At 40.5% G+C, this 17469-nt stretch overlaps 1 protein-coding gene across 4 annotated transcripts in view; it reads right to left on the bottom strand.

Moving 5' to 3' along the window:
• Nucleotides 1–17469, bottom strand: part of ITGA8 (integrin subunit alpha 8) — a 184166-nt gene that overhangs the window by 65649 nt on the left and 101048 nt on the right. For all 4 annotated transcript variants that reach the window (XM_077155080.1, XM_077155091.1, XM_077155095.1 and 1 more), the window contains one exon: nucleotides 274–329. In XM_077155080.1, coding sequence (XP_077011195.1) covers nucleotides 274–329 — 56 coding nt within the window. The remainder of the gene's footprint in view (nucleotides 1–273; nucleotides 330–17469) is intronic.

Below are 17469 nucleotides of genomic sequence, written 5' to 3'. Positions count from 1 at the left end.
AACTGGCTCATAAGCTGGAAAATATTTGTAAACTACCTTCCAAGCTAAAAAAAAATGTTTTCACAATCGTTTTACACAAATGGTCATTTCTTCATAGTATGTCATTTTTACAGATCATATCACTGTCAAATATTGAAGAAATATTCATGTAGAAGGCTCCATAGAGAAAAAAGCAGCCTTGGCATCAGCACAGGGCGTTGTTTTCCCTTGCCTGTGCAGAGGTGCTATGGCTCCCCTCGCATAAAGCCGGCTATGAAGGGGAAACGTGCTCACCTGTCGTGTCTGAAATGCTGTGGCCAGCCACGGATGCGCAGGCTTGTAGAGAGAAGCTGTGGAGAATAAGAGCCATGACTCTTGGGTTAATAATTATATTAATATTTAATGAGCTGACTTTATTGTTTTCCTAATTTAGAAATGCTAATAGCAAATACTTTATAAAACTACACAGCTGTTTGGAAACAGAAACCCACATTGATGGAAATGATGAATTATTTGCCAGTAAAGAGCATAATAGTTTTCAGATACACAATGCAAAGTTATATCAAACATAAGCAAAAATTACAATGAAGAAAATCAACAGATGCCTTTCAATCATTTTAGGAGACTGAGCTAAATTCCCACAAAAAATTGTACAAGTATCAGAAATGCACTCTAGATTGAATGAGCTGCTAACTTTCCATCTTATATTGTGAACCATAATTCATAACTTTGCATGTGAAAATAGAAGTGTCTTTCAGAAAATAGGTGCAATGGAATCAAATAAAATATTGTAACGGTATATACTAAATATTGAGCCTCGTAACAAATTGCATTGTATCTTAATGTGATTGAATGCAATAAGAAAACAGATAGGAGGAAACAAGAAAATGGTTAAAAGTGATTCTTTCCACAAAAGCAGATTCTACAATTGAGTGTTAAAACCACTCAAGGTGGCAGCATGAGCTCCTTCAGAGTGTCTCCCACAGAATTTTTGAACAATGAGCAAAAAGTGGCAGAGCTACATTACTCAAAAATCCCCCAAAGAGTTAGAGTTGTAGTAACTGGACAAGTGCCAAATCAAGACAAAATAGCTTTAAAATGAGAAGCAGCACCTGGTCCCCTGGCAGCCCCCTGCCCAGGGCAGGTGGAGTGGGCTGCCCTCCCAGGGCAACAGGAAAACTCGCTTGTGCATACCGGGGTGCTCTATGGCTCCCCAACCCCCCCTTTCCCTCCAGAACTTTCCGAAGCAGGCTGCAGACAGCTAAAGCAATGTAAGTAACAACCAAGTCAAAGTGGCCTGGGGAAAAGATTCCCAGCTTTAAATCATACGATAGCCTACCTGGGAGATGGAGAAAGTCAATTTCAGAGACAGTGGAGGGTGGGAGCACTTCTAAGACCACCAGCACAGGAAAAGGTACAGGCTCAGACAGACAGAACCCTGCACCTCACATTTGTCTCGGGATGAGCGCGGGGGAGGGCTGCACTCTGAAGGACAGCACTGGCTGATGCAGAGCCAACGTGCAAGGACAGGCAACGGCATTATTTGCATTGGTTTGTTTTTGTTCACTTTTGGTATTCAATGAAAACTATGTCTTATCACTAGCTAGATACAAACTGAAGGAACAGAAAGCTCAGGAACTACATCCCAGAGTTAATACCTTTTTTTCTGATTGTACAATATGCAATAAAAGATTACAAGACAAACAAGGAAACAGGAAATGGTGGCCCATCCAAATGAACAACATAAAAATCCAGAAATCATCAATGAAGATCAAACTTTGGACATAACGGACAGAAACTTTAAAAAATTATCCTCAGTGTGCTCAAGGAGATAAAGGAAAACACACATAAAGAACCAAAAGTATTTCAGAAAAATAACAGACGGACAATATGAGATTCTCAATAAAGAGACGTTAAAAAAAAGAATCCAACAGAAATTAGACTAGAGTTGAAGACGACAATAACTGAAATGAAAAATTTCTCAGAGGGTTTCACAACAGACTGGAGTGGGCAGATGAAAGAATCAGTGAATTAGAAGAGATGATCATTGACATGATGTAGGCTGAGGAGCAGAGAGAAAAAAAATTGAATAGAGAAACACCATCAAGCATACCAGTTTACACATTATGGGGGTCCCAGAAGAAGGGCAGAAGGAATATTAAAAGAAATAATGGCAGCAAACCGCCCCAATTTAAAGAAAGACATGAATATGTACATTCAAGAATCCCACTGAACCCCAAATAAGGTAAATTCAAAAATCATACCCAGACACATAGGAGTCAAACTGCGGAATGCTAGGAACAAGGAGAGAGAGCCGAAAGCTGCAAGAAAAAAGGAATATGCGATGTGCAAGGGAGTCCAACTAAGATTAAGTGCAATTTTCTCACAGAAACCATGGAGGCAAAAAGGCCGTTAGACAAATATTTAAAGTGATGAAAGAAAAGAATCGTCAACTAAGAATTTTATATCTGGCAAGAATGTCTTTCAAAAAATGAGAAAGGAAGGCATTCTTGGTAAACAAAAGCTGAGAGAGTTAATCGCCACCAGACCTGCCCTACAAGAAATAATAAAGTTAGTTACTTCAGACTGTAGGGAAAGGGCACTAGACAGTGGGTAAAGGCAGCACAAAGAAATAAAGATCTCTAGCAAAGGTAACCATGTGGGAAATTATAAATGCCAACACTACTGTTTTGCTTTGTTTTGTTTTTTGGCATGTAACTCCACTTTCTTACTTCTAAGAAAGGTTTTAAAATGCAAATGCATAAAAAATGCATAGCTGTATGCTATTGAAGTTAAATTGCTATAAAATCAAATGTGATGTTATAGATTTAGGATATTAAAATCTAAAATGAAACAGGGAACCCCATGGTTCCTGTTTCAGTTTGGTAAAGCTATCAGAATGCAATACAACAGAAATGAGTTGGATTTTAAATGGGGATTTATTAGCTTACAAATTTACAGTTCTAAGGCCATGAAAATGTCCAAGTTAAAGCATCCACAGGATGAAGCCTTTTCCAAAGAAGGCTGCCAGCATCAGGGATGCCTCTGACACATGGGAAGGCATATGGCCAGCATCTGTTGGACCTTCTCTTCTGGTTTCATTATTTTCAGTTTCTGGCTTCAGTGGCTTCTGCTCTCAACTTATTGAGGGTGTACCCTTGTCTCTCAGCTTCTCTGAGCTCTCTGGGCTTTTCCTGCCCTTTATACTTTCATAAGAAGATCAAAACTCACCTTGAATGGGGTGGGCCACATTGCAATTGAAATAACCTAACCAAAAGTTGCCACCTGCAATAGGTCTGCACCCACAGGAATGGATTTTTTAAAATATGGCCTTTTCTGGGGTACATAACAGCTTCACACCACCACAGTACCAATGAAGAAAATATAAGAAAAATATATACAGAAATAAATGAGTAGTAAATCAAAATGGCATAACACAGGAAAAATAAAATAAGTATCAGGTAGATATTAATAGAATTGAGGTACAAAAAAAGTATAACTTATAAAGACCAAATCACAAAACAGCAAAAGAAATTCCTGCATTATCAGTAGTTACTTTAAATGTGAATAGATTAAACTCTCCAGTCAAAAGCTATAGACTGGCAAAATGGATAAAAAACATGACCCAACTATATGCTGTTTACAAAAGATTCACCATAAATAAAAAGAAACAAGTGGGTTGAGAATGAAAGAATGGAAAAATTATACTATGCAAAGAGAAAAATCAAAAGAGAACTACTAGTTATACTAATATAAGATAAAAAACTGTTGCAAAGTACAGAGAAAGTCACTGTATCTTGATAAAGGGGTCAACTAAGCAAGAAGAATAACAATTATATATATACACGCACATATATGTGTCTATATATATATATATCCCTAATGTCAGAGTCCCAAATATATAAGAAATAAATATTAACAACTATAAAGGAAGAAATAGCTCTGCATTACTATTAGGAGACTTCATAAACCACCTTCAGTGATGAATATAAGACTTAGACAGAAGAGCAGTAAGGAAATAGAAGACTTGAATGATACTATAAAACAACTAGACCTAAGAGCTATTTATAACACTATACTCAATAGTAGCAGAACACACATTCTTTTCCAGTATTCTTTAGGATAAACCATACGTTAAGTTAAAAAAAAAGTATCAATAAATAAAAATATTGAAATTATGCAGTATATATTCTCTGACCAATGGAATGAAGTTAGAATTCTATACCAGACCAAAAACTAGAAAATTCACAAATAACAACCAATGGGCCACAAAGTAAATCACAAGGGAAATTAAGAAATATCTTGAAGCAAATGAAAATGAAAGCAAACATGCCAAAACTTATGGAATTCTGCAAAGGCAGTGCTGAGAGGAAAATTTATAGCTCTAAATGTTTACATTTAAAAAACAAGAAAGATACCAAATCAGAGACCCAAGCTCACAACTAGGGAATATAGGAAAGTAAGAGGGAACGAAACCCAAAGCAAGAAGAAGGAAGGAACTACTAAATATTAGCATGGAGATAAGTAAACTACAGAATAAAAAAGGAATAGAGTGAAAAAATAACTTAAAACGAATAACATTAAAAAAGAAGCAATAGAGTAAATCAACAAAATTAAAAGTTAGTTCTTTTAAAAGATCAGTAGAATCAATAAACCTTTAACCAGACTGACAGAGAAAGTAAGAAAGAGAGAGGACACAACCAAAATCTGAAATGAAAGGTGGGAGGCATTAATACTGATCCCACAGAAAGAAAAAGGACTATAAAAGAATACTGTGAAAACTGTACACAAATAAATTAGATAACCCACATGGAATGGACGAAGTCCTAGAGAAACATATTTTACATACACTGACTCTAAAACCAATTAGAAAATCTCAACAGACCAATAATAAGTAAAAAGGTGGAACTATTCATTAAAAACCTCCCAAAAAAGAAACTCCAGGACCAGATGGCTTCACTGATGAATTTTACCAAACATTCCAAGAAGAATTAACACCAAATCTACTCAAATTCTCTAAAAAAATATTGAAGAGAAGGAAAAATTGCCTAACTCATGCTAAGATGTCAACACCACTCTAGTACCAAAGCTAGATACAGAAACCACAAGAAAAGAAAATTAGAGACTGTGATGGCTTGAAACTGTATATACCCCAGAAAAGCATGGTCTTAAGGTTAACCCATTTTTGTGAGTGTGGATCCACTGTATGTAGGACCTTCTGATGAAGTTAGTTGAGTTAAGGTGTTGTGTTAGTTAGGTTCTAGTGTCAATTTGGCCAAGTGATTATGCTTAGACAAACACTGGCCAGGCAAGCACTGGCCTGATCATTGCTGCAAGGATATTTCATGGCAGTTGATAAACGGCAAGGCTGGTGTATTAAATCATCAGTCAGTTGATTGCATCTATGGCTGATTACATCTGCGATCAACTAAGGCATGTCTCCCACAATGAGACAATCCAATCTGTTGAAGGCTTTTAAGGAAGAAGGGAGACTCTTTCACTGTTTCTTCAGCCAGAGAGCCTCTCCTATGGAGTTCATGCAGACCCTCATTGGAGCCATAAGCTTCAAAACCTGCCCCACAGATTTTAGACTCTTCCATTCCTATGGTTGTGTGAGACACCCTAATAAATCTCATACTTACAGATCTCTCCTGGTGGTTCTGTTTCTCTAAAGAACCCTGACTTACACAGTTTGGTCTTGGAAGTGGTTCTTGAGAAACAGAATCTTAAAAGTGGGCTTTTGCTATTGGTTTCTACTCTGACTAGACTCAAAGGCACTAATGATTCTGTTTCCAATAATCAAGATGGCACTGACTGTCCATGGGGTGAGTTGGCAAAAGACATACTCAAAATATCACCATTAGATTCTACTAACTGTATGCTTATATGAGGCGAGGCTCTGGGTGAGAATGTTGTGACCTTTATGGAGATTTGTAGAATTAATAGGTATAATGATGTTGGCTGGTTTTTGTTAAATACACTAGCTAGAATGATGAGCTGAAGGCTTCAAATTTGCACCTTAAGCACCATATTAACGATGTAAAAGTTTCCATGTGTTCCCTGAAAGAAAATCTTATTTCCTGTGGTCGCAGACTAGAGATCTCTGAAAACTGACAAAAAAGCCTCATTGTGCAAGTAGCAGATCTGCAACATACACTAGAATCTCAACGTTGCAGGGTGTTTGCTGTTAGAGTGAGGGCTTTTATTGGAAAAGAGTGGGGTCCTGAAACATGGGATGGTCATCTATGGCTTGATAATGGTGGTGGGGAGACGGGATCCCTGCCATCTGCTGAGCCTTTGCTAGAGAGACATGTAATAGACTGCACTGAGGAAAGAGATTCCTGACCTCCAGCCTGTCTTAAGGAAGCAAATTCCCAAACTCTAGTCTCCTCACAGGAGTCTGCCATTCAACTTCTACCTAATGAGATGAACACTTCAGTACCTGCTAACCCTATAATCACCTCCCCTGGAGAAACAGCCCTCACTCCTGTCTGGAGTGACTAATCCTGTTTCACCAGATGAACCTGCAGTAGAATGCCCTGAGGTAACTGGCTTGAAAGACACTTCTATTTCTTTTCATGACCCACCCCCAACACCCCTCTTTTCTTCAAGACCTATAACTAGGCTAAAGTTCTAACAGGCCTTGAATGATGAGGTACAAAGTGTGGCCCATAAGGAGGTATCCTATACTCCAGAAGAACTGCATGAATTCTTTATAATATAATCTATGTAACAGAAATCAGGGGAATGTGTTTAGGAATGGATATTAAGGGTGTGGGATACTGGTGGAAGGAATATAAAGTTCAATCAAGCTGAATTTACTGATATGGGCCCACTAAGCAGAGATTCTGCATTCAATGTTGTAGCTCTAGGGATTAGAAATGGTGGTAACAGTTTGTTTGGATGGTTGGCTGAAATATGGATCAACAGGTAGCTGACATTATCTGAGGTCAAAATGCCAGAACTGCCCTGGTATAATGTAGATGAGAGGATCCAGAGGCTTAGAGAAGTGGGAATATTCAAGCAGATCTATCATGGAAAACCTGTTCACACACCCCAGGGATGTCTAGAGGAGACATCTTTTACCAGAACTTTGAGATATAAATTTGCGAGACTAGCTCCATCATTCCTGAAGAGCTCTGTAGTTGCCCTTCTCTGTAGGTCAGATATTACTGGAAGAACTGCTGTCACCAAGCTGGAATCCTTAAACACAATGGGGGTGAATGGGCCCCGAATTGGCAGGAGCCATGTGGCAACAGTTGATCACCATTGACAAGGTAGGCATGGCCACCATAATGGATGGCAGACCCAAAGCAGGAGTTAAAATTATCTGACTTGCAGAGACTTGTGTTGTTGACAAGTAGATAATGGGGTACTTATAAGTAAAATAGAGAGGCAGTCTACTGAATTCTTGTTTGAGCTGTATAAGCAGAAGAATTCTAGATCAAGTAACAGAAGTTTAACTTGAATTACAAAGACAGAGTCATGGCTTCTTAATCAATCCCCAGACTTGAGACAGTTTACAGACCCAGGGCCCCTTGAACGAGGGGAGGGCTTGGTATCCTTAGGGAAGGACCCTTTTACACAGCCCAAAATTTACACTGTTAACCTTCTTCCCAGCCTTCCCCAAGGAGACCTATGGCTTTTTACCAGGGTGACTGTGCACTGGGGAAAAGGAAATAATCAGATAATTCAGGGATTATTAAACACTGGTTCAGAAGTGACTTTAATTCCAGGAGACCCAAAATGTCATTCTGATTCACCTGTCAGAGTAGGGGCTTATGAAGGTCAGGTGATTGATGGAGTTTTAGCTCAGGTCCATCTCACAGTGGTCCAGCGGGTCCCCAGACCCATTCTGTAGTTACTTCCCCAGTTCCAGAATGCATAATTGGAGTCAACATACTCAACAACTGGAAGAATCCTCACGCTGGCTCTCTAACTCAAGAAGAGAGAGCTATTATGGTAGGAAAGGCCAAATGGAAGCCACTAGAACTGCCCTTACCTAGCAAAATAGTAAATCAAAAGCAACGTGTATTCCTGGAAGGATTACAGAAATTAGTGCCACTCTTAAGGACTTGAGGGACGCAGAGTTGGTGATTCCCACCACATCCATTCAACTCTCCTATTTGACCTGTGCAGAAAACAGATGGGTCTTGGAAGATGACAGTGGATTATAGTAAACTTAACCAGGTGGTGAGTCCAATTGCAGCTGCTTTTCCGGATGTGATATCATCGCTTGAGCAAACAAACATTGTGTGGTACCTGGTACGCAGCTGTTGATCTGGCAAATGCTTTTCCTCAATAGCCGTGGTAAGGACCAGAAACAGTTTGCTTTCAGTTGGCAAGGCCTGCAGCATACCTTCACTGTCCTGTCTCAAGGGTATATCAACTCTCCAGCACTATGTCACACTCTTGCCTGCAGGGATCATGAACATTTCTTCCTCCCACAAGACATCACACTGGTCAATTATTTTGATGATATCATGTTGATTGGATCTAGTGAGCAAGAAGTAGCAATTATTCTACACTTATTGTTGAGGTATTTGCAAGTTCGGGATGGGAGAAAAATCCAACAAAAATACAGGGAACTTCCACCTCAGTGAAATTTCCAGGTGTCAAGTGGTGTGGAGTATTTTGAGATATCCCTCCTGTCCTAGTTTGCTGGCTGCCAGAATGCAACACACCAGAGACAGATTGGCTTTTAATAAAAGGGGATTTACTTTGTTGGCTCTTCAGAGGAAAGGCAGCTAACTTTCCACTGAGGTTCTTTCTTATGTGGAAGGCACAGGATGGTCTCTGCTGATCTTCTCTCCAGGCCCCTGGGTTCCAACAACTTTCCCTGGGGTGACTTCTTTCTGCATCTCCAAAGGCCTGGGCTGAGCTGCAAGTGCTGAGATGAGGAATGCCGAGCCGCTTAGCTGTGCTACCTTGCGATCTCTCATTTAAGCACCAGCCAATTAAGTCAAAGGTCACTCATTGCAGCAGACACGCCTCCTAGCCGACTGCAGATGTAATTAGCAACAGATGAGGTTCATGTACCATTGGCTTATGTCTGCAGCAACAAGATTAGGTATGCTCACCTGGCCAAGTTGACAACTGAATCTAACTAACACACCTCCTAAGGTGAAGAATACACTGTTGCATCTGGCCCCTCCTATGACCAAAAGAGGGGCACAATGCCTAGTTGGCCTCTTTGGATATCGGAGATTGTGCTGGTTTGAAAGGATGTATGTCCCCTAGAAAAGCCATGTTTTAATCAAAATCCCATTTCATAAAGGCAAAATAATCCCTATTCAATACCATGTTTGAAACTGTAATCAGACCATCTCCCTGGAGATGTGATTTAATCAAGAGTGGTTGTTAAGCTGGATTAGGTGATGACATGTCTCCACCCATTTGGGTGGGTCTTGATAAGTTTCTGGAGTCCTATAAAAGAGGAAATATTTTGGAGAATAGGAGATTCAGAGAGAGTAGAGCAGAATGGCATAGCCACGAGAAGCAGAGTCCACCAGCCAGCAACCTTTGGAGATGAAGAAGGAAGATGCCTCCCAGGGTACTTCATGAAACAGGAAGCCAGGAGAAGAAAGCTAGCAGATGACGCTGTGTTTGCCATGTGCCCTTCCAGATGAGAGGGGAACCCTGACTGTGTTCACCATGTGCCTTTCCAGATGAGAGAGAAACTGTGACTGTGTTTGCCATGTGCCCTTCCACTTGAGAGAGAAACCCTGAACTTCATCGGCCTTCTTGAACCAAGGTATCTTTCTCTGGATACCTTTGGTTGGACATTTTTATTGACATGTTCTAATTGGGACATTCTCTAGGCCTTAGAATTGTAATCTAGCAAATTATTAAATTCCCGTTTTAAAAAGTCATTCCATTTCTGGTATGTTGCATTGTGGCAGCTAGCAAACTAGAACAGAGACAACAATATATTTCTCATTTGGGTGTGCTACTCTGGATCATTTACTGAGTGGCCAGAAAAGTTGCTAGTTTTGAGCAGGGACTGGAACAAGAGGAGGTTCTGTAACAGGTCCAAGCTGCTGTAAAAGCTGCTCTACCACTTAGACCATATGACCCAGCAGATCCAATGGTACTGGAAGTGTCAGTGCCAAAAAGATGTTGTCTGGAATGTTTGGCAGGCGCCTATAGGAGAATCAAAACATAGACCCTTAGGATTTTGGAGTGAAGCCTTACCATCTGCTGCAGATAACTACTCTCCTTTTGAGAAACAGCTCTTAGCCTGCTTCTGGGCCTTAGTAGGGACTGAACACTTAACTAAGGACCACCAAGTTGCCATGAGACTTGAGTTGCCTTTCATGAGCTGGGTGTTGTCTGACCCACCAAGCCATAAAGTTGGAGGTACACAGCAGCACCCTATCATAAAATGGAAATGGTATATATGAGATAGGGCCAGAGCAGGTCCTGAGGGCACAAGTAATTTACATAAGGTACTGGCCCAAATGCCCATGGCCCCCACTCCTGCCACATTACCTTCTCTTTCCCAGACCACTACTTTCCTTACAGTTGACTGAGGAAGAGAAAACACGGACCTAGTTTACATATGGTTCTGCATGATATGTGGGTACCACCCGAAAGTGGACAGCTGCAGCACTACAACCCCTTTCTGGGGTGTCCTTGAAGGACAGTGGTGAAGGGAAAAATCCTGTCAGCAGGTGGAACTTTGAGCAGTGTACCTGGTTGTTCATTTTGCTTGGAAGGAGAACTGGCCAGAGGTGTGTTTGTATACTGACTCATGGGCTGTCGCTAATGGTTTGGCTGGATGGTCAGGGACTTGGAAGGAGCATGATTGGAAAATTGGTGACAAAAAGGTCTGGGGAAGAGGTATGTGGATAGACCTTTCTGAATGGGCAAAGACCATGAAGATATTTGCATCCCATGTGAATTCTCACCAGAGGATGACTTCATCAGAGAAAGGTTTTAATAATCAAGTAGATAAGATGACCCGTTCTGTGGATATAAGTCATCCTCTTTCCTCAGCCGCTCCTGTCATTGTCCAACAGAGTCATAAAGAAAGTGATCATTGTGGTAGGGATGGAGGTTATGCATGGGCTCAGCAACATGGACTTCACTCACCAAGGATGACCTGGCTACAGCCACTGCTGAGTGCCCAATCTGCCAGCAGCAGAGATCCACACTCAGCCCCTGATATGGTACCATTCCCTAAGGTGATCAGCCTGCTAATGGGTGGCACATTGATTACACTGGGCCACTTCCATCATGGAATGGGCAATGATTTGTTCTAAATGGAATAGATACATATTCCGGACATGGGTTTGCATTCTCTGCACACAATGCTTCTGCCAAAACTATCATCCATAGACACATAGAATGCCTTATCCATCATCATGGTATTCCACACAGCATTGCTTCTGACCAAGGAACCCACTTCACAGCAAATGAAGTGCAGGAATGGGCACATGCTCATGGAATCCTCTGGTCTTACCATGTTCTCCATCATTCAGAGGCAGCTGAGTTAATAGAATGGTGGAATGGCCTCTGGAAGACCCAATTACTAGGTGACAATACCTTGTAGGGCTGGGACAGTGTTCTCCAGGAGGCTGTGTATGCTCTGAATCAGCATCCACTCTATGGTGCTGTTTATTTCATAGCCAGGATTCATGTGTCCGGGAATCAAGGGGTGGAAATGGGGGGCACTACTCACTACTACCTCTAGTGATTCACAAAGAAAATTTTTGCTTCCTGTCCCTGAAACCTTAAGCTCTGCTGGTCTACAGGTCTTAGTTCCAAAAGGAGGAGTGTTCCTACCAGGAGACACAACAAGGATTCCATTGAACTGGAAGTTAAGATTGCCACTTGGCCACTTTGGACTTCTCAAACCACTGAATCAACAGGCATGAAAGGGGTCTACTCTCTTGTCTTGGGTGACTGATCCTGAATATCAAGGGGAAATAGAACTGCAACTACACAACGGAGGTAAAGAAAAATTTTTCTGGAATATAGGAGATACCCTAGAGTGTCTCTTAGTACTACCATACCATACCAGTCCAATCCAGACAGGACTACTAATGGCCCCAAAACTTCAGGAATGAAGATCTGGGTCACCCCACCTGGCCAAGGACCACAGCCAGCTGAAGTGTTTGCTGAGGGTAAAGGGAACACGGACTGGGTAATGGAAGAAGGTAATGGTAAATATGAACTACAACCACGTGACCAGTTACAGAAACAAGGACTGTGATTGTATGAATATATTTCCCTGTTTTGTTATGAGCATGCTTGCATTTGTACATAAGGAAATATCTTGTTATCCCGTTATCATATGACATAAGTTGTATTGTTCATGTTATAGTATTTAAGTAATAGGGTATGGAGTTTAAGCCAGTGGCTACAATGAAGGGTCTGGATGAACTTCACAGGAGAGGCTTCTTTGCAGTGAAAGAGTCTCTCTCCTTCATTAAAAGCCATCAACACATTGGATTATCTTATTATGGGAGACATGCCTTAGTTGATCACAGATGTAACCAGCCACAGATGCAATCGACTGATGATTTAATATACTAGCCTTATTGTTTATCAACCAGCCCAGCTATAAAATATCCTTGCAGCAATGGTCAGGCCAGTAGTATTTGCATCATCAGACAACTGGGCATCATCACTTGGCCAAGTTGACACCAGAACCTACCATCACTCTTGTCAACTTGGCAGCTGTACACATCACCTTGAAACATGCTTAATTTCCAAATAGAACACAATAACAGACATATGTTTCACCTAACAATACTCAACTGTCCTGTATACAACCAGAAATGCACTACATCTCTCCAAAATAGGGTATAAGTCCTTAGGTAACATTCACTCTTAAACTCCATATCCTATGACTTAAATACTATAAAAATCAAGTAAGCCAATACATGATTTCAAAAATTGAAATCATACAACGTATTCTTTCATATCACAATGGAATGAAGCTAGAAATTAATACCAAAGGGACAACTGGAAAATTTTTAACTATTTGTAAATTAAACAACACACTATTAAACAACAATGGATAAGAGAATAAATCACAAGGGAAGTTGGGAAATAACCTGAGATGAACAAAAATGAAAACACAACTTACCAAAACTTACGGGATGTAGCAAAGGCAGTGCTCAGAGGAAAATTTATAGATCTACATTTAAAGGGAGAAAGATCATAGCTCAATAATCTGATGTCACATCTAGAGAAACCAGAACAGCAGCAAACTAAACAAAAAGTTAGTAGAAGGAAGGAAATAGTAAAATTAGAGCAGAGATAAATGAAATAGAGAACAGAAAAACAATCAAGATAATCAACAAAACCAAAATCTGGCTTTTTGTAAAGATGGATCAAATTGACAAACCTTTAGCCAAACTGAGAGAAAAAAAAAAGAGAGGGCACAAATAACCAAAATCAGGAATTAAAGTGGCAACATTACTACCAACCTTACAGAACTAAAAGGATTATAAGGCAGTACCTATGAATAATTATATGCCAACAAATTAAAAATCCTGGATGAAATGGAAAAATTCCTAGAAAAATACAAATTACCTAATTTGATGGAAGGAGAAATAGAAAATCTCAACAGATGTAACAAAGAGATTAAATCAGAAATTTAAAAGTGTTCATCATTCCAGGAACATGGCTGAATAGAGTAGCTCGAGATCAGCCCTGCTCCACAGAAAAGTTGGAAAGAGATAGGAAGGCGATTGAGGCAGGGATTCAGGAGAGCGGCTGACCTGGAAGAGCCTTCTGCACCACATGCAGCAGCCCTGGTTGCAGAGATCGAGGCACTGAGAGGCAGGAAGCTGGTGTGGAGGCACGGAGGCACATGGGAGTGCACGGACAGGAGCCAAGACTAGGAAGTCAGTCCTTGGGTGCACTACCCTCACCAGCACAGCCCCGTGACTGGTGACTCACCCCACACCCCAAACCCCTGAACCCTGTCACCTGCTCCCATTCCCCATGCTCCAGGCACCCCCACCTCACCAGCCCCCAGTGCCCCCGAACCCCACCCCAAGTGCAGCCAGCCCACGTCTCCTGCACCCTCCCCGAACACTACCTCCACCTACCTATTCCCTGCAGATTGTTGCCAGCACATAAAGGCTGTGGGCACTAACCTCCATACCTAGGCTACCCCTGCCCCCCACCCACAGTGTCGCACAGCCTCACCCCGCCCTCCCTGAGCTCTGCACATCCCTTTACAGCACTCCCAGGCCCACACCTGCTCACGGCCCCCAATCACATCATTGACCTCTGGGAACCACACTTTACAGCAGTCCTAGAACTGCGCATGCATGCAGCCCTCAGCCTCACTTCTCAGCTCTGAGAAAGTGCCGACCTGCACAGCTGGGTCGCATCTGTCCCCAAAACACAAAGGCATAATGCTGACCTGCTGCCACAGCTCTATGCATGCACACAAAGGGCCCCATGCCTTAGACCAGTGCACACCAGGTTTACGTCCCCCAGACCAGTGCACCCACACAGCTACATTCTCCCTGGCTGCTGGGCGCCCACATTCACTAGCACCAGTGTAACATCCCCAACCTGCTCCTACACCTGCCCTGAATCAAATCACCGCACTGCATGCTCCACCCCGTGCCCTGATCCTTGCTGTACAACCATCCCACAAACACAAGGCCTTAGACTCCTGAAAGAAATCAACTCCCAAAGTAAATGAATCAATATATTTACATGCAACAAAGACAGCAGAAGATCACTAAGCATATCGCATTGCAGACAGGTATAGCCCTACCTAATGACCAAATTAAAACACCAGAAGAGACACAGATATTGGAACAACTAACCAAGGATGTTCATAAACTCTACTTAATAAAATAAGTGGGATAGAAAATGACATAAAGGAGAGCAAGAAAACAGTAGAAGGGCATAGAGAGGAATTTGAAAGAATACATAGAAAAATAGTGACTATCATAGAGATTAAAGACTCTGATGACTGAATAAAAACTACTAGAGGCAACAACACCAGATTTGAAGAGGTAGAAGAAAGAATAAGTGATATAGAAGACAGGATAACTGACTTTGAAGACTCAAAACAGCAAATAGCAAAAAAGATGAAAAAACTTGAATTGGATCTCAGAGAAATGACAGACAAAACAAAGCACACAAATATAAGAATCATTGGTATACCAGGAGAAGAGAAGAGTAAAGGGCTAGGAAGAGTAGTTGAGGATATAATGGCAGAAACTTCCCAACCCTCATAAAAGGACATAAATATACAAGTCAAAGAAACCCAACGGGCTCCAAACAGAATAAATCCAAATAGGTCTTTCCCAAGGCAAATACTAATCAGTCTGTCAAATGTTGAAGAGAAGCAGACAATCCTGAAAGCAGCAAGAGAAAAACAATCTACTACACACAAGGGAAATCAAATAAGACTGAGTTCAGACTACTCAACTGGCACCCTGGAGGCGAGAAGGCAGTGGTACAATATATTCAAGATCCTGAAAGAGAAAGACTTCCAGCCAAGAATTCTGCACCCAGCCAAATTGTTCTTCAAAACTGAAGGAGAGATTAAATTTTCATAAACAAAGAAGTCTTGAAAGAATTTGTAAACAAGAGACTGGCCCTACAAGAAATACTAAAAGGAGTTCTGCTGGCTGAAAAAAAAAAGACAGGAGAGGGAGGTCTGGAGGAGGGCACAAAATTGAAGAGTACACTAAGGGTAATTTAAAGAATACAAAGAGAAAGAGGGAAAATAATATATAGATCTGACAAATAAAATAAAAAAATAAGATGGTGGATTCAAGAAATGCCTTTTCAGTAATAACTTTGAATGTTAATGGACTAACCTTACCAATTAAAAGATACAGATTGGCAGAACTGATTAAGAAACATAATCCAGCTATAGGCTGCTTACAAGAGACTTACAAGAGACACAAGGATGCAAATAGATTGAAAGTGAAAGGATTGGAAAAAGATTTTCCACGCAAATTGTAACCAAAAGAAAGCAGGAGTAGCTATACTGATATTCGACAAATAGACTTTAAATGTAAAGACATCACAAGAGGCAAAGAAGGACACAATATACTAATTAAAATGTCAATTCACCAAAAAGATATAACAATCATAAATGTTTATGCTCCCAGTCAAGGAGCTCCAAAGTACATGAGACATACATTGGCAAAACTGAAGGGAGTGATAGATGTTTCAACAATAATAGTAGGAGACATCAATACACCACTTTCTTCTACAGAAATAACAATCAGACAGAAGATCAACAAGGAAATAGAGAAGTTAAACAACTTGATAAATGAATAAGACTGAAAAGACAAATGTAGGTCATTGCACTCCAAAGCACAAGGATACACATTTTTCTCTAGTGCTCATGGGACATTATCCAGGACAGATCACATGCTGGGGCATGTAACAGGTCTTCATAAATTTAAAACCATTGAAATTATTCAAAGCACTTTCTCTGATTACAACAGGATGAAATTATTCAAGCACTTTCTCAGATCACAACCAAAGAATGAGAACATTCACAAATATATGGAGATTAAATAACACATTCTTAAACAACCAGTGGGTCAAAGAAGAAATTACTAGCGAAATCAGTAGCTATCTGGAAATGAATGAAAATGAGAATACATCTTATCAGAACTTATGGAATGTGGCAAAAACTGTGCTGAGCGGGAAATTTATTGCCCTAAATGCCATTAAAAAACAAGAAAGAGCAAGAATCAAGGACTTAACAGCACACCTGGAGGAGCTTGAGAAAGAACAGCAAACTAACCCCAAAGCAAATAGAAGAAGAGAAATAACAAAGATTATAGCACAGATAAATGAATGGGAGAACAAGAGAACAGTAGAAAGAATTAATAAAACCAAAAGTTGGTTCTTTGAGAAAATCAATAAAATTGATGGTTCATTAGCAAGACTGACAAAGAAAAAAAGAGAGAGGATGCAAATAAACAAAATCAGAAATGAGAAAGAGTGCATTACAACAAACCCTGAAGAAATAAAAGAAATCATAAGAGGATACTATGAACAACTTTATGCCAACAAACTAGACAATTTAGATGATATGGACAAATTCCAGGAGTCACACACACAAGCTACACTGACTCAGGAAGAAATAAAAGATCTCAACAAACCAATCACAAGTAAAGAGATTCAATCAGTCATCAAAAATCTTCCTACTGATCAATGAAGAAATAGAGAATCTGAATATTACTATAAATGAGCTAGACTTAATAGACATTTATAGGACATTACATCCCACAACAGCAGGATACACCTTTTTCTCAAGTACTCATGGATCATTCTCAAAGATAGACCATATGCTGGGTCACAAAGCAAGTCTTAACAAATTTAAAAAGATTGAAATCATACACAACACTTTCTCGGATCATAAAGGAATGAAGTTGGAAACCAATAATAGGCAGAGTGCCAGAAAATTCACAAATACGTGGAGGCTCAACAACACACTCCTAAACAACGAGTGGGTCAAAGAAGAAATTGCTAGAGAAATTA

Source organism: Tamandua tetradactyla, chromosome 1, assembly GCF_023851605.1.
Source record: "Tamandua tetradactyla isolate mTamTet1 chromosome 1, mTamTet1.pri, whole genome shotgun sequence".
Classification (NCBI taxonomy): Eukaryota; Metazoa; Chordata; class Mammalia; order Pilosa; family Myrmecophagidae; genus Tamandua; species Tamandua tetradactyla.
The sequence above is the reverse complement of the archived record's forward strand: the minus strand, read 5'-3'. Positions and strand labels throughout refer to the sequence as shown.